The following is an 18741-nucleotide window of genomic DNA, read 5'->3' as shown; positions in this document are numbered from 1 at the left end:
CACTAGAAACAAACCAATCACTGCTACTGCTCCCTCCCCTCCTTCTTGAAAGACTTTCCCAGTTTTTGTGATATAACACTTTCCTGGGTTTTCCTCCTACCTTACCTACTTGCTCTCTCCTTGAAATGCCCTGAGAATGCTGGCGTCCTTCAGGCTGGACCCTAGGCCCTTCTCTTTTCCCTCTCTCCTCTCTTCCTCTCTTAAGTAACCTTAACCATTTGGATGGTTTTAAGTATCATATCTACATTGCAGCTAGTTCCTAAATAAGTTACTTCCAGCCCAGGCCACTCTTAGGAATGCCACATTCTTACCCAACTATCTTCTAGACGCATCCACTAAGATATCTCACGTGCATTTTATATTTAACACAGCCAAAAGCAAGCTCTTGATCCTCCCACCTAAACTTAACTTCACCTCCAAACTTATCCTCTAGTTTTTCCCACCTCAGAATACAGAATCATACCCCAGCAATCCCAAGTATTCACGTCATACCTCAGACTCATTCTTGTCATTTCCTTCCCTTCTCCCTTAACCCATCATATCCAATCTACCAGCAAATTCTGTCAGCTCTACCTCCAAAGCACAGCTCAAATGTATCCACTTCTTGCCAACTCAACTATCACCATCAACCCAGAATAAGCAACTCTCATGAATTTCTGTAGCAGCCTTCTGACTCATCTCCAAGTTTCTCTCCCGACCAACAGCCCCCAAAATCTGCTGTCTTCGCCTAAGAGCCCAAAGTGATCTTTCTAGAATGCAAATAAAATCTTATCACTCCCTTGCTAAAACTTTCCAATAACCTCCAATATACTTTCTGCATATCATGGTCTACAAAAGTTCTTACCTGAATTTTTTTTTCTCATTTCTTACTATCCTCCTCCTACCCACTGACCACACTTCTTAAATATGCCAAGTTCTTTTCAGATTCAGGACCTTGCACACACTACTATTAATTAAAATGCCCTGCACACTTTCTCCTTTCCTCTTCCCCAATTTTCCATCAATCATTACTAAGCATTCAGTTACACAATCACTTCTAGAAACTGCCGGAGGTACTAATAATCACCATCAGTTCTTTAAATTGGGTATTAGTATATTTCAGAATAATTCAATGTGAGGCACCTGGCTGGCTCAGTCAGTAAAGCATGCAACTCTTGATCTTGGGGTTGTGAGTTCAAGCCCCACATTGGGTGTAGAGATTACTTAAAAACAAAATCTTAAAAAAAAAAAAAAGAATAGTTCAATGTGTACATTCTGGAAACCCTTGAGAACATTTCTTAGTATCAGAAAATTGATAAAAATGTAGAATCCTGGGGCAGCTAGGTGGCTCAGTTAAGTGTCTGCCTTCGGCTCAGGTCATGATCTCAGGGTCCTGGGATCAAGCCCTGCATCGGGCTCCTTGCTCAGCAGGGAGTCTGCTTCTCCCTCTTACTGTCCCTCTGTGCATGCATGCGCGTGCACTCTCTCTCTCTCTCAAATAAATAAATAAAATCTTTTTTTAAAAATGTAGAGTCCTATCATAACTGGAAAGGAATACAGATATCATCTATGACAAATATAAATCAAGGATAATTAAGTAACTTTTTCTATTTAACAAGGGTAGATGATGGGTCTCCTGACCCTGTGTTCAATAACTTGGTCAACCCTCTTCCAATTCTGTTTCCTACATCTCCATTTTCTTTAAGATAACCTCAATCATTAAAAAAAAAAAAAAAATCCCTAAATTCATATGGAATGACAAAGGGCCTCAAATAGTCATTTTTAAGATTTTATTTATTTATTTGAGAGAGAGCACAAGTGGGGGATGGGAGGGGCAGAGGGAGAGGGAGACATAGACTCCCCAACTGAGCAGGGAGCCCGACATGGGACTCGATCCCAGGACTCTTGAGATCATGACCTGAGCCAAAGGCAGACGTTTAACCGACTGAGTCACCCAGGCACCCCTAGTCAAAATAGTCTAGAGAAAGAACAACAAAGCTGGAAATATCCCACTTCCTTCAAAACATATTACAAAAGTACAGTAACCAAAATTGTATGGTACTGGCAGGAAGACATAGAGACCAACGGAACAGAATCATGAGCCCAGAAATAAACTCAGCATATATAGTCAAGTGATCTTCGGCAAGAACAGCAAGACTACATAATGGGAAAGAGACTAGAGAATCTCTCCGATATATGGTACTAGAAAACTGGATACCCACGTGCAAAAGAGTAAAAATGGACCCTTACATAATACACAAAAATCAATTCAAAATGACTTAACTCAAAAAAACTTAAATGTAAAACCTGAAACTATAAATCTCCTAGAAGAAAATAGAGAGGAAAAGTTAAGTTTTACAACACTGGTTTTGGTAATGATTTCTTGGATATGACATCAAAAGCACAAATAATAAAAGCAAATTAGACAAGTGGGACTATGTCACCTAAATAGCTCCTGCACAGCAAAGAAGACAATCAATAGAATGAAAAGGTAACCTATGGAATAGGAGAAAATATTTGCAAACCATATATCTGACAAGGAGTTAATATCCAAAATATAAAAGGAACTCCTAAAACTCAACAGAAAAAAAAAAAAACAAAACTCAACTGGTTTATAAATGGATTAAAAAATGGGCAAAAGATGTGAAGAGACATTTCTCCAAGTATACAAGTAGAGGAAAAGAATGCTCAACATCACTAATCATCCAAAAAATGCAAAGCAAAACTACAGTGAGGTACCACATCACATCTGTTAGGATAGCCACTATCAAAAAAGAAAATAGTAAGTGTTGGCGAGGATGTGAAGAAATGAGAACCCTTGTGCACTACTGATGGGAACATGATGCAGCTCGTATGGAAAACAGTATGGAGGTTCCTCAAAAAAACTAAAAATAGAACTGTCATATGATCCAGTAATCCTACTTCTGGGTATATACAAAAAAGAACTGAAAACAGTACTGATAGCATTATTCACAATGGCTAAGAGGTACAAACAACCTAAATGTTCATCAGTGGATGAATGGATAAAATAATGCAGTATATACCCATAATGGAATAGTATTTAGCCTTAAAAAAGAAGTCTTGATATACGCTACAACATGTACAAACCTTGAGAATATTATGCTAAGTGAAATAAGCCAGTAATAGAAGGAGAGATACTGCATGATTCCACCTACATGAGATATCTAAAGCAGTCAGACTCATAAAAGCAGAAAGCACAATGGCAGCTGCCAAGGGCTAGCAGGGGCAGAGAAAATGGGAGGTTTTCAGTCATGCAAGCTGTAAAAGTTCTAGAGATCTAATGGACATATAGTTAGCAATAATTCATGTTGTGTTTATGGTAATAAAAAGGAAAATTAAAAAAACACCTCCAGTCACTCATCCAAGTAAAATAACAACAGTTTAGGCCTTAGCAGCAAATGAGAGAAACAGCTTGTTGAGCTTAGATAGGAAAGTCTTAGCTACTAGTACACATTACCATAAAATGGCAGCAAGAAAGCAAGGTCTTAACTGTAGACGGAAGTTCTTACCCCAGATATCTGTTAAACTTCTCTCTAAACAGTAATAATGCTGGTTTAAAGACCAAATAATATTATACTTACTATAGGCAAATAGGTGCTTTTTTAATCCCACTGACCTGTCCTCTGTATGTGTGGGCACATACACGCATGCATGCAAATCTTTCACTATAGCACAATCTAGCCAAGAAGATAAAGTTGGCTTAAGAATAGAAGAACTACTGGGCGCCTGGGTGGCTCAGTTGGTTGAGCAACTGCCTTCGGCTCAGGTCATGGTCCTGGAGTCCCGGGATCGAGTCCCACATCGGGCTCCCTGCTCAGCAGGGAGTCTGCTTCTCCCTCTGACCCTCCCCCCTCTCATGTGCTCTCTCTCTCTCAAATAAATAAATAAAATCTTAAAAAAAAAAAAAAAAAAAGAATAGAAGAACTACCTTAAATTTCCTATATTGTGCCTATATTGCTACAGTGCTCTGATGAAATTCTTGTAATAGACCTGAAAGGACAAGAAAACCCTCTGGAGTTCAAACCAACACCACTATTACCCACACAATAAACATATCTCTTAGGATGGTAAAGATACAGTTTGGAGTAGAGGCTTTCAAAATGTTTTAACTACAACCCACATTAAGAAATGTATATATTATTCATATCTATGTACATATTTATATAAAACTATACAATTTCAACAAATAATATAATTTAAAGGTATATTACTACATACATGCACCTCACTGTTCTCTTACTATTTAATTTTTTAAACACTACTTGTAGTACCAAAATCAATTTCACAAACCACTAATGGAAACAACCTACAGTTTGAGAAACATTGTACTAGAGCCACAACAGTGAACACAGGCTACGGAATTCCAAGGATACAAAGCACATAACAAAATGTATAAAACAATGACTTTCTGATGCTGTTCATAGATACTTATACCTTTGCTCTCTAGGCATAGTTGCTTAAATAATTTAAAAGCTGCTCTTTTCTCTGGGAAGTAAAAGGAAAGATTAAAATCTGCCTTCTGTTCCCAGAATTCTAGTGACTCCCAAGGTAGACACTGGAGATAAACCATATTTGGAGTAGTTCTAGCACAGAGTTAGAATTTCTCCAAAAATATAAATGATAATATTTCATAACTAAAACATGGTTGAATTATAAAGATTAAATAGTAACTACAAAAATCCACTTCCTTTCTCAGGCACCTGGGTGGCTCAGTTGGTTAAGTGACTGCCTTCGGCTCAGGTCATGATCCCGGGGTCCTGGGATCGAGTCCCACATCGGGCTCCCCCTGCTCTGCGGGGAGCCTGCTTCTCCCTCTCCCTCTGCCTGCCACTCCCCCTGCTTGTGCTCTCTGTCAAATAAATAAATAAAGTCTTAAAAAAAAATCCATTTCCTTTCTCAAACAAGATAAAGCAGATTATTAAGTATGATTTTAGGGTCAGCAGAAAAGGATTAACTATAAAATCAAATAATACCTAGCTAATTTAAAAATGAGACTTTTATTTATCCTGAACAAAAACTTACAAATGTGCTCAATATTCCTTTTCAAAACCCCAACCTCTCTCCAGCAACATCCCCATACTTTTTTTTTTCCTAAATATCTTCCCTCCAGCCACATTCCCATAAACATTGTTTTACTTACCAGCCTTCCCCTTTAACTTACTTTTTTATGATGGGAAGAAAGAACAGATGCCTCTAAAACAGGTTCCAAATTTCCTTGGTGGCTGTCATTATCACCTCTCCTTGTACCATCCAGCTGGTGCCCTTTTCTGAGCCTGATATCTGGCTCTGGAGTCCTGCTGCACCCCAATCGGTTTTCTGTTGTCTGGTTCATGGGATACCCAAGCCTTTCTTACAAAGAGGTCTTCCTTTCTGTCCCTTCTGGGGAGGATGGACTTTCTGGATAGTGAGTTGACCCTAAGGAGAGGAAAGCTGTGAATTAACATATTTTAAATAAACATATTAAATGAGTGCTGGGGGAAGACAAAGGTTATATTATTATACACTCAAACAATAGAATACCCAGCAATCATTAAAAATAATAAAACAGGGAGCCTGGATGGCTCAGTGGGTTGAGTGGCTGCCTTCAGCTCAAGTCATGATCCCAGAGTCCTGGGACTCCCTGCTCAGTGGGGAGCCTGCTACTCCCTCTCCCTTTGTCCATTCCCCGGTTCATGTGTGCGCCCATGCGCACACGCACTCTCTCTCAAATAAATAAATAAAATCCTTTAAAAAAAAGAGGGGCGCCTGGGCGGCTCAGTCGTTAAGCGTCTGCCTTTGGCTCAGGTAATGATCCCAGGGTCCTGGAATCAAGCCCCACATCGGGCTCCCTGCTCAGTGGGAAGCCTGCTGACACTCCCCTGCTTGTGTTCCCTCTCTCGCTGTGTCTCTCTGTCAAATAAATAAATAAAATCTTTTTTTTTTTTTTATTTGAGAGAGAGAATGAGAGAGAGAGAGAGAGAGCATGAGAGGGGGGAGGGTCAGAGGGAGAAGCAGACTCCCTGCCGAGCAGGGAGCCCGATGCGGGACTCGATCCTGGGACTCCAGGATCATGACCTGAGCCGAAGGCAGTTGCTCAACCAACTGAGCCACCCAGGCGCCCTAAATAAAATCTTTTTTAAAAAAAGAATAAAACAATGTATAAAATATCTATATTTGCTAACAGGAAAGATGGTCAAAATCAATTTTTTTAAAAAAAATCGGGATACAAGACAACATGTATAATGTTCCCAGAAGTTATAAAAGTATAATTGTATACACACAGAATAATTACTAGAAAATATTAAAAACTGTGCTCTTGGTACGTAAGTACACAGGGAAGAATCTAAGCTCTCAAGTGAGAAAACTTTTCATTTTTTCTGCCTGTATTTTTTTTTTTTTTTAAGATTTTATTTATTTGAGAGAGAGAGAATGAGAGAGAGCACATGAGAGGGGGGAGGGTCAGAGGGAGAAGCAGACTCCCTGCGGAGCAGGGAGCCCGATGCAGGACTCGATCCAGGGACTCCAGGATCATGACCTGAGCCGAAGGCAGTCGCTTAACCAACTGAGCCACCCAGGCGCCCCCTGCCTGTATTTTTTTTTTTTTACAATATATCATTTTACAGTATGCAATTCTTACTTACTTACTTCAAATATACCATTTTACAATACATCACTTTTTCATTAAAACCAGACCAAACTGCAGAAAGAATATGTGGATTTTATGTATAATAGCTGGGTCTTACATATCCAGTCTCATTTAAACATCACAATGACCTCAAAGGGTGTATTTGTGTATCTACTTTTCAGGTGAGGAAACCAAAATTCACCATATTTTGTATGAAATAAATAGGACAAAGTCTCTGACTTTCATAGCACATATCACTGGTAATGTTTTGCATTTAAGTTCCTTAAACGTCTGACATTTCAATATTTGAGTTGTTGTGAATTCTAACTAGACTAACCTGGAAGGCAAGAAACTCAGGACTGGAGCATACTTCTTTTACATCCCTTGAGTTCCTAGAAAGTGCTATGCACATAAATATTTAATGAATATTTGACAGATAACATTTAAATGTTCTTGAGTGGTAAAAACTTTCAGAAATCATCACTATCTCTCTAAATTAGGCTGTAGTAAGTCCTTGGAGTTCAATTATTTCACGTCCTTGGCCCTGTACCTCTTAAACTCACAGTACAAAAGCTTAATTTAGACATGTAGTTACATTTACTAATAAGGTCATTATCACAGCCAATCCAACTAGAAACATAAACAGAAGAAGCCAGGGTATGTGTTATGCTCATGAAATCCCATGAGATTCAAAGTTCTTCCTGGAGGAAAGGAGGAGTAGGGCAAAGTGGGAGGGCCTGCATAGCATAAAAGAAGGTAAAATGCCTATTTGGTTTCCACATATAAATGGGTACGAAGACTAAGAATCTGCCCTAGAATTCGAATTAAGACTAAAAATCAGCCAACTGTTTCATACAATCATGTGAGTTTGCTGCAGGATTTCTCTAAGGGCTTTCAAAGTTTCTGGAGCAAGAACAAACACAAATCTTTAAGGATCACCAAACCTTAGCATGTGCCTATCACTTAAGGGCCTCAGCAAGCATATTAATAATACTGAGATTATAAACTATGCTATTAATGCCCAATTCTAAAAGAGAAAGCAATGCTAATAACTTACACTTATTTATGTGCAGCTCAGAAAACTATTTCACACCCACTACTTCATTTTGTTTCAGGCAAAAGGAAGCTAACATTTATTGTGGATCAACGATTCCACAAAGTTAAATTCTGTACCAGATAATTTACATGTGGTATCTCACATAATCCTAACATATAGCCACCCCCCCCCCGAGGTGTTTTATCCCCCATTTTATAGATGTGGAAACTGAAACTTGGGAGATTAATTTATTCAAGACCATGAGTCAATACAAATAAAGAGGAGCAGCTGGGATTTACATCCAGGTCTTTCTGGCCCTCATGACGTTCATGTTCTTTCTACTACCCAAAAGATTAAGACTGGGGAAAAAAAGATAAAAATTTGAACCCTAAAGGCAATGAGTGTTGCTCATTTATGAGAATGTTAATGGAATATTCTATTAGTTAGAATTGTTTTGTAATCTGCAACTCAGAAAAAGAAAGCAGGGGCGCTGAGTGGCTCAGTCGTTAAGCGTCTGCCTTCGGCTCAGGTCATGATCCCAGGCTCCTGGGATCGAGCCCCGCATCAGGCTCCCTGCTCGGCGGGAAGCCTGCTTCTCCCTCTCCCACTCCCCCAGCTTGTGTTCCCTCTCTCGCTGTGTCTCCCTCTGTCAAATAAATAAATAAAATCTTGAAAAAAAAAAAAAGAAAGAAAGAAAAAGAAAGCAAATAACAAGAAATAAGTTTTCCCAAAGAATTTGTAAAGGAGTCATTTTAAAATAAAAAGAAGAAAATCAATTTCCAGGAAAGGCCTGAGAGATCAATATACATTCCTATCAACAATGTTTTCTAAATTTACAAGTAAAATAAAAGAATGAACAAAATAAGGCACTGTAAAATCTTCAATCAAAAAAATTTAATTCTATTCACTAATTTATATATACAAAGCAAGAAGGCCTACCACATTATTTTAGTTTCAACAATAAAATTATTGAAGGAAAAAGCATTTATGTCATCCCTCCGGTTCCTAAAGATTTAATAAAATATCCCAATCCTAAAACACTCAACAACTGTAATGTACTATATATTTTAGTTTATTTGCATTCTACCTAATGATAAAATTAATTGCTCCTGGATGCAATGCTTTGAAATCAAAAGCATTGATACTAAAAGTCTAAGGAAAAATTACAACTAAGGTAAAGGTATCCTTAATCACCATTATTTAGCTCTGTCTTGGAGGTGTTAGACAATTAAAATAAGAGGTGAAAATGAGGGTTGAAAAACTATAACTACTTACAGATTATATGATACTCTAGCTAAAAACCCAACAGAATCAACTGGGAAAAAGTATAATAAAAAAATGACCAAATGATTGGGTATAAAATTGACATATGGATATTAACAGCCTGCATCCTAAAAGCCCATAATATTTGGTTACTATGGAATAAACTAACATATAACAATAGGGAAAAAAAGAATAAAATGCTTCACAGCAAACCTTAAAATGCTAATGAAGAGCTACAAAAACTGGGACTAATAAATGAGTTCAGCAATGTTGACAAAATATTGACACTCAAATATCACTTTTTTATATACTAAAAATAAACATGTAGAAACTGAAACTTAGAAAAATACTATTTAAAATTACTCCCAAGAAAATTAAATACTTAAGTATACACTTAACAAAGCATGCACAGGATCTGTTTGCCAAAAATTACAAAATGCTGATGAACAAAAACAGCAACATACCATATTCATGTACTGGAAGACTCAATAAAGATGTCAATTCTCCCCAAATTTTCTATAGGTTTAAATGCAACTCCTATCAAGATCTTAGCATAGAAACAAAATAATGGCAAGCTTACTCTAAAATTTACATGGAAGGCACAAGGCCTACCAAAAATAATCTACCAAAAATCCCTCTATCTAAATAAAGGCCTATTATACAGCTACAGCAATCAAGACAGTGTGGTAATGGCAGAGGAAAAGACACATAGATTGATGGAACAAAACAGAGATCCAAAATGTAGACACACAAATATGCCCAACTCTTATTTTAAAGATATGCAAAAGCAATTTATTTTTTTATAATTATTATATTTATTTATTTGTCAGAGAGAGAGAGAGAGAGCGCATGAGCACACACAAGCAGGGGGAGCGGCAGGCAGAGGGAGAAGCAGGCTCCACACTGAGCAAGGAGCTCAATGCAGGACTCAATCTCAGGGCCCCGAAGGCAGATGCTTAACTGACTAAGCAACCCAGGCATCCCTGGCAAAAGCAATTTAATGGTGAATCACAAAGGCGATAGCCACCCCCCCGCAAAAAAAGAGGACTTCAACCTAAACCTTACATGTCATACAAAAGTTAACTCAAAATGGATAATGGACTTAAATGTAAAATGCAGAAGTATAAAACTTGTATAAAAAACACAGGAGAAATCCTTCATAATCTAGAGCTATGCACAGAGTATTGAGACTTGACACCAAAAGATCCATGATAGGAAAAAAAATGAAAAATTGGACTTCATCAAAATTAACTTTTCTGTGAAGCACTCTACTAAGAAGTTAAAAAGACAAGTTGTAGACTGAGAGAAAATATTTGTAAATCACATATCCAACAACTATTATCTAAACTATGTAAAGAACTCAAAAATTCAACAGTACAAAAAAACCACTCAAACTAGAAAATGGACAAATGACAGGAACAGGTGTTTCCCCAAAGAGGATGTACAAATGGCAAATAATCACAAGAAAAGATGTTCAATGTCATTAGCCATCAGGGAAATGCAAATTAAAACCAAAATGAGCTATCATCACAAACCTAATCAGAATGGTTAAAATAAAAAAACAGTAAGAACAGGAGAATGACTTCTGGCATAACATTGTGAGGAGCTCTGTTGACCTGCTCCCCAATGAAAATGATAAAAACCAAAACAAAACATTAAAAGCCTCTGGAAACAGTCCTAAAGGTAAACAGCAAATAAAGAAACATTCAAGATTACCTATGAAAATTCAGTAAGGGGCGCCTGGGTGGCTCAGTTGGTTAAGCGACTGCCTTCGGCTCAGGTCATGATCCTGGAGTCCCCGGATCGAGTCCCGCATCGAGTCCCGCATCGGGCTCCCTGCTCGGCAGGGAGTCTGCTTCTCCCTCTGACCCTCCCCCCTCTCATGCTCTCTCTCTCTCATTCTCGCTCTCAAATAAATAAATAAAATCTTAAAAAAAAAAAAAATTCAGTAAGAAAAGCAAGAAGTCTACGGTATCTGAATCAAGATGTCTCTCTTCCTCCCAGGCCCAATTCAGAGGAGCAGAGAATCTACTCCAGACTTCTGCAGTCAAAAACACAGGACCCCTTGGCCTCCAGCACCCAGATGCAATCAGGAGGAACAGGAGGACGTCAGTATTTCTCACTCTGCCTTGGGTAACTATTGCCAAGGCTAATCCCAGATAAACAGTTTACAAAAGTAGGGGCTCTCTTCCCTCCTACCAGCCAGCTCTACTTGTGGAATTGAGGCAACTGCTACTTGACCATATTATGCTGAGAATACCAAGGCACTGATCATTCTTGACCCAGCTCATGTGGAGGTCCTACACCAGGAGAAGCAAGCTGAGTGGACCCAAGAGCAATGCCCACTGGCCCACCAAGCACTCATCTCTTAGAGTGTGGCTATTACTCAGAGAGAAACTTGTCATTGTCCCCATCCCCATATCTCTAGAGCCTGGTTCAGAGATTTTGCCTGGGGGGAAGAAGCAGGAAGGGGGTACGCAGGGAGGTCTAATCTCTTCCCAAAAGGCTTAACTTTATTTACAACACAGGGTGAAGAAGTCTAAAGGCATTCTAAGGAACAGCGGAAGTACTGACAGCAGATTCAAGATAGAGACTAAACTAGGGGTACCTGGATGACTCAGTCAGTTAAGCATCGACTTTTTTTTTGAAGATTTTATTTCTTTGTCGGAGGGCGGGCGCACAAGCAGGGGGAGCGGCAGGCAGTGGGAGAAGCAGGCTCCCTGCTGAGCAAAGAGCCCAATGTGGGACTCGATCTCAGGACCCTGGGATCATGACCTGAGCTGAAGGCAGATTCTTAACTGACTGAGCGCCACCCAGGCGTCTTAAGCATCGGACTCTTGATTTCGGCTCAGGTAATGATCTCAGGGTTGTGAGATTGAGGCCCACCCACCTCAGACTCTGTACTGGGCATGGAGCCTGCTTAAGATTCTCTCTCTCCTCTCCCTCTGCCCATCCCTGCCTCCAAAAATTAAAAAAAAAAATTTTTAAAGATACAGGCTAAACTCTAGGCAGGTTAATTTGCAAAAGAGTACCAGAGAATAAGAGAACTGATAGGAGTTCTCCTAGTGTCTAACAAAAATTAAACACTAAACTCAGAAACCATTCCTTCTCCGAGTGTCTAACAAAAATTAAACACTAAACTCAGAAACCATTCCTTCAAAGGAGCTAGAATTTGATGGGATTAGTCTGCAGAACAATTATAGTCCAGGGCATTCTTAAAATCATGAGGGCAATCAGCTGGCAATTAATGAAGTTTTTAACAGCTGAGTGTGGTCTCAGAGAAACATAAAAAGAGAGCCCAATCTAAACCATTATCACCCTGGATAACTGTGAGCATATCCAAAATTACACCTCCCTGAGAAAGTATCAGAAGCTGAACACTAATGGGGGAAAAGACTCAACTAAAACAATCCAATCAGTCACTATGCAAGTTAACAAGCAAACAACAAACACTGGAAGAGGCAGGCCAGTACCTGTACTTAGAGCTGCTACATTATCTAAAAGGTCAAGTATCCAATAAAAAGTTAGGAGGCATGCAAAGAAGCAGGAAAGTATATCCATACACTGGGAAGAAAGAAAAAAGAAAAAAAAAAAAAGGTAACAAAGGTGGTCAAAAGGTGCAGACTTCCACTTGTAAAATAAGTCCTGGGGATATAATGTACAGATGGTGACTAGAGTTAATAAAACTGTATCGTATCTTTGAAAGTTGCTAAAAGGGTAAATCTTCAAAGTCTTCAACACAAGGAAAAGGGAAAAGAATAAATCTTCAAAGTTCTCATCACAAGGAAAAAGTTTTCATCACTACGTGGGGGGAAAAAACAGGCAAGAGAAAATATCTGTGAGAGAGACTAGACGTCAGATTTATCAAATAAATACTATAATGTAGCCATTATAAACATGTTCACACAACTAAAGGAAACTATGGCTCACGGTAACAATGTCACATCAGGGAGCTCAGTTGGAGGAGCATGTGACTCTTGATCTCACCGATCGTGAGTTTGAGCCCGACACTGGGTATAGAGATTACTTAAACAAGTAAATAAAAACTTAACAACAATGTCACATCAGATAGAAAATATCAATAGAGACAAATTAGAAAAAAGAATCCAACAGAAATTATGGCATTAAAAAGTACAATAACAAACTTAAAAGTCATTAGATGGGCTCAACAGAATTGCAGAAGCAAAAATAAGCACACTTGGACAAAGATAAGACCTTATGCAAACCAAAAGACAGAAAGAAAAAAAAGTAGTAAAATGAAGAGACCCTCAAAGGTAATCCAGAAACCATGAAAACTTTAAGGACAGGACAGGAGGTGAGAAACCTCCAAATGCCCGGGTTCGGCTTACAGGTCAACCACTGGTCATGTCCTCTTAATTACCATCTCCTAAAAATTGTAAAGCAAGAATCCTACATCAAGCAAAACTACCCTTCAAAAGTGAGGGAGAAATCAAGACATTTACAGATAAAAGCTGAAGTGGTTTGTGACCACTAGACCTGCCCTGCAAGAAATGCTCAAGGGAATTCTACAAGGTGAAATGAAAAGGAACTAGACAATACCCTGAAACCAAACAGAGAAATAAAGAATTATAAATAAATAATTATAAAAGCTAACAATGGTTTATAACTGTATTCATTTTCTATGTGATTTAAGAGACTAATCCATTTTTTTTAGTAAGATTGATTTATTTTAGAGAGAGAGAGAGCGTGTGCGTGCTCACAAGTGGGAGGGACGAAGGGAGAGGAAGAGAAGCCCCAAGAAGACTCCCCACTGAGCATGGAGCCCAATGCGGGGCTCAATCCCAGGACACCAAGGATCATGACCTGAGCCAAAATCAAAAGCCAGATGCCCAACCGAGTCACCCAGGTGTCCCAAGAAACTAAGACATTTAAAGGAAAAAACTATTAGTGTAACAGCTAGTACTACTGTAACTTTGTAACTCCAATCTTGTTTTCTACGTAATTTATGAGACTGATATATTTAAAAGAATTACTACTTATGTTTGGGGGCAAACAACATATAAAGATGTAATTTTGTGACAACAATAAAAATAAGTGGGAACAGAGCTGTAAAAGAGCAGATTCTGCGCATTCTTGAAGTTACTGTAACTTCAAAATGTTAAAGGTAACCCCATGAAAACCACCCCCATACACACAAAATAGCTATAGAATATACAAAAAAGGACATTAAGGAATTTAAACAATACCCTACAAAACACTGCATGTTTTTTTGTTGTTGTTAATCAACAAACATAGGAATGCAGGAAGGGACAAAAATGCTATTGGGCATATAGAAAATAGTACAAACAGGCTGAAACTGAAAGGATGGGAAAAGATACTCCACGCAAATAGTAACCAAGAGTGCAGGAATGGCTGTACTGATATTAGACAGAACAGACTTTACATCAAAAAAAAAGATTTTAAGAGATAAAGAAGGATGGGGCGCCTGGGTGACTCAGTTGGTTGAGTGTCTGCCTTCAGCTCAGGTTGTGATCCCATGGTCCTGGGATCCAGTCCCGCATCAGGCTCCTTGCTCTGCGGGGAGCTTGCTTCTCCCTCTGCCTCTCTCTCTCTGTCTCTCATGAATAAATAAATAAAATCTTTAAAAAAAAAAAAAGATAAAGAAGAACATTATATACTAACAAAAGTTTCAAAAAAGAAGATACAACAATCAGAAACATTTAGGCACCTAATAATAGACCATCAAAATATATGAAGCAAAAACTGATGGAATTAAAGGGAAAAACAGTTCTACAATAATAGGGAAGGCTTCAATACCCAGCTCACAATAATGGAGAGAATCACCAGACAGAAGTAAGGAAACAGGGGCGCCTGGGTGGCCCAGTCATTAAGCGTCTTCCTTCAGCTCAGGTCATGATCCCGGGGTCCTGGGATACAGCCCTGCATCAGGCTCCCTGCTCAGCGGGAAGCATGGTTCTCTCTCTCCCACTCCCCCTGCTTGTATTTCCTTTCTCGCTGTCTCTTTCTCTGTCAAATAAATAAAATCTTTAAAAAAAAAAACAAAAAGAAGGAAACAGAGGACTTAACACAATAAACCAACTATATTTTTTTGTTAAGATTTATTTATTTGACAAAGAGAAAGAGACAGCGAGAGAGGGAACACAGCAGGGGGAATGGGAGAGGGAGAAGCAGGCTTCCCGCTGAGCAAGGAGCCCGATGCGGGGCTCGATCCCAGGACCCCGGGATCATGACCTGAGCTGAAGGCAGACGCTTAACGACTGAGCCATCCAGGTGCCCCTTAAACCAACTATATCTAACAGACATATAGAGAACCACTTTACTCAACAACACACATATTCTCAGGCACATGTGGGACAGACCACACGTTAGGCCACAAATTAAATCTCAATACATTAAAAATCTCAACAGAATAAACTTACAAATCAGTAAACTTAAAAGAAAACAGGAAAATTGACAATTTAATACAAATTAAACAACAGACTTTTAAGCAACTGATGGATCAAAGATGAAATCACAGAAGAATGAAAATGACAACATATCAAAACTTACAAGACAACACAAATGGTGCTGGGGGGGAGGGGAATTTATAGCTATAAATGTTTACATTAAAAAAGCAAGACCAGATCTCAAATCAACAACCTAACTTTACAACTTAAAGAACTAGAAAAAAAGAACTAACTCTAAAGCTAGAAGGAGGGAAGTAACGAAGATTAGAGCAGGGACAAAGGGAACAGAGGGAAGAAAAATCAATGAAACCAAAAAATGGTTCTCCAAAAGATCAACAAAATTGACATAAACCTTTCGCTAGATGTACTAAGAAAAAGAGAAGATTCAAATTACTAACATTAGAAATGAACCTGGGAATATTACTACCAATCCTACAGAAATTAAAAGGATTATAAGAGAACACTATGAACAACTGTGTATCAAAAAATGAGAAAACCTAGATGAAATGAACTTCTAAAAACAAAACCTACCAAGCCTAAAATTATGAAAAAATAGAAAATCTGACCTTATAGTCCTGTAACTGGTAAGGAAACTTAATCAGTAATAAAAAATTTTCCAACAAAGAAAACCACCAGACCTAATGGCTTTACTCTTGAATTCTACCATTTAAAGAACTAATACCAATTCTCAAACTTTTCAAAAAAAAACAAAAACAAAAAACTGAACAGTTCCTAACTCATTCTATGAGGCCAGCATAACGCTGATTACAAAGCCAGACAAAAACACTACAAGAAAACTACAGACCAATCTCCCTTGTGAACACTGATGCAAAAATCCACAAGAAAATACTACCAAAAATTCAGCGGCATATTAAGATTATACACCATACAATCTGATTTATTCCTGGAATGCAAGAATAGTTCAACACAGAAAAATCGATCAATGTAATATACCACATCAACAAAATGAAGGGAAAAAACATACACATCACAAATGATGCAGAAAAAGCATCTGACAAAATTCAATACCCTCTCATGATAAAAACACTCAGTAAAATAAGAATAGAAGGAAACCTTCAGAGAAGTCATATATGAAAAAAAACACAGCAAACATCAAACTCAATAATAAAGACTGAAAACTTCTCCTCTAAGATCAGAATTTTGTACTTCATGTATCTATTCCAAGATAAATTTAATAAATCCAAAGATTAACAATGAAATTAATCCCAAGCACTGAATATAGTGTTTTATTACCAAAATTATTAAGTATAAGCACCTTTTAAAAATTCCCAAGAATTTGGAACATAACAGGAAATTAAGTATTCCTTTCTGTATTTTAATATAGTGTCCTATAACCTCATACATATAGTGGTCTCATCCCTCATACATACACAATGACAGTCTGAAAAAAAATTAAAAGACTGATCATGAAATGACAACCCCAAAAAGTCACATTTTTAATGTAATAAAGGAGTTAAATTATTTTATATATATAGTTCTTATATATAGTATAGCCTGTTTATCACATACAGCTCTCTTAAGCCAGACCTTTATACAGACAGAAATCACCAAACATGATTTTTAGTTTTAACAATTCAAAATAACTCATATCAACAGTATGTGGATATCTGAGTTACATGTCTCACAGAATATGAGCTATTGTTTGCCAATGCCACTTGACAAATTTTGGACTGTCATAAAATCTCCTTCTGGGACACCTGGGTGGCTCAGTTAGTTAAGTGTCTACCTTCGGCTGGGGGCTGGGGGCTGGGGTCATCATCAAGTCGGGTCATGATCAAGTCCTGTGTCAGGCTCCCTCCTCGGCAGGTAGCCTGCTTCTCCCTCTCCCCGCTCCCCCCCCCCCCCCCCCCCCCCCCCCCCCCCGCTTTGCTTGCACTTATCTCTCAAATAAATGTTTTTTAAAAAAATAAAATTATATCTCTTTCCACAAGCAATTTTTTTAAATGATTCTCAAAGAGCTGTACTTTGCAAATGCCTCCAGAATTGCTATAATCTCCCTAAATAAGAAAGTAACACTACTAAACCCTTTAATTTCCAGCTCTTCACAAGGAAAACAAAACTTGGTACTCTTGAAATAAAAAAGGTTGCTATTATATTAGTGTTACTTTTGTACATTCCATTTTTGAGAACCCTGAATTACTGTGTCCCGGAATGCTTTCTTCTATTAGGTGCCTGTCTTATTATGGACAGAGGACCTGAGCCTCAGAGGTGGAGATCTAACCACAAAAATTAGCAAAAATCAGATCCAGATTTCATAACTCTGATCAAATTCTTGGTAGAGAATGTTTAAATTCCCCAAAAAGACAATCTTAACCTATTAAAGTTCTTCTTTACCTATCATCATATTAATATATCATACCTACTTTGACCTAAGGGCTGCTCCACTTTAAAAACATTTACCTTCGGGCACCTGGGTGGCTCAGTTGGTTGGGCCACTGCCTTCGGCTCAGGTCATGATCCTGGAGTCCCTGGATCGAGTAGCGCATCGGGCTCCCTGCTCGGCGGGGAGCCTGCTTCTCCTTCTGACCCTCCCCCCTCTCATGTGCTTTCTCTCTCTCATTCAATAAATAAATAAAATCTTAAAAAAATAAAAATAAATAAAAAATAAAAAAATAAAATAAAATAAAAACATTTACCTTGGGGGCGCCTGGGTGGCTCAGTCGGTTAAGCGACTGCCTTCGGCTCAGGTCATGATCCTGGAGTCCCGGGATCGAGTCCCGCATCGGGCTCCCTGCTCGGCAGGGAGTCTGCTTCTCCCTCTGACCCTCCCCCTCTCATGCTCTCTCTATCTTATTCTCTCTCTCAAATAAATAAATAAAATCTTTAAAAAAAAATAAAAAAATAAAAAATAAAAAATAAAAACATTTACCTTGGAATAAAGAGCTCTAGCTCTAGCTCTAGCTCTAAAGAAAATCACTTAATGCCATTCATAGTCCTTCCATCAAACCTGACATTTATTATTTTATAAGAGTCTCCAAGGCTTTTTAGTTCCAGACAGGTTATTTGTCCCAAAGGCACACTTTCTGGCAAACTATGAATTCCCTACATGTTTTCTAATAGTTATAAGCCTGTCAGTTGGACATTGAATTAAACCAAACCATTGTTTATTTGCCTTATGTTTTCCTACTTAATGATTTAAGGCTTCACCTTTCCAAGTTATATTCTCCAACTTGCTGACAGAACAATTTGCTAATAATACAGATTTACTTGCCTTAGTGGACAGTATTACACAACATTATTGCTAAAGATATTCCTCCCCTATCCCAAATCCCTATATCCAATCCATTAGCAAATGCTATAGATTTTACCTCCAAAATACCTCTCAAATTCTTTCCATTTCTTTTCCTTTTCTCTATCACTTCTTTTTTTTAAAGATTTTTTTTTATTTA

General features: G+C 38.2%; 1 protein-coding gene across 1 annotated transcript in view; it reads right to left on the bottom strand.

Moving 5' to 3' along the window:
• Positions 1-18741, bottom strand: part of ADIPOR2 (adiponectin receptor 2) — a 104757-nt gene that overhangs the window by 36666 nt on the left and 49350 nt on the right. Inside the window, exon 2 of the mRNA XM_021690782.1 lies at positions 5162-5415. Coding sequence (XP_021546457.1) covers positions 5162-5332 — 171 coding nt within the window. The 5' untranslated portion in view covers positions 5333-5415. The remainder of the gene's footprint in view (positions 1-5161; positions 5416-18741) is intronic.

This window comes from Neomonachus schauinslandi, chromosome 5 (assembly GCF_002201575.2).
Source record: "Neomonachus schauinslandi chromosome 5, ASM220157v2, whole genome shotgun sequence".
Taxonomy (NCBI): Eukaryota; Metazoa; Chordata; class Mammalia; order Carnivora; family Phocidae; genus Neomonachus; species Neomonachus schauinslandi.
This window is presented reverse-complemented; position numbering and strand designations above follow the sequence as displayed.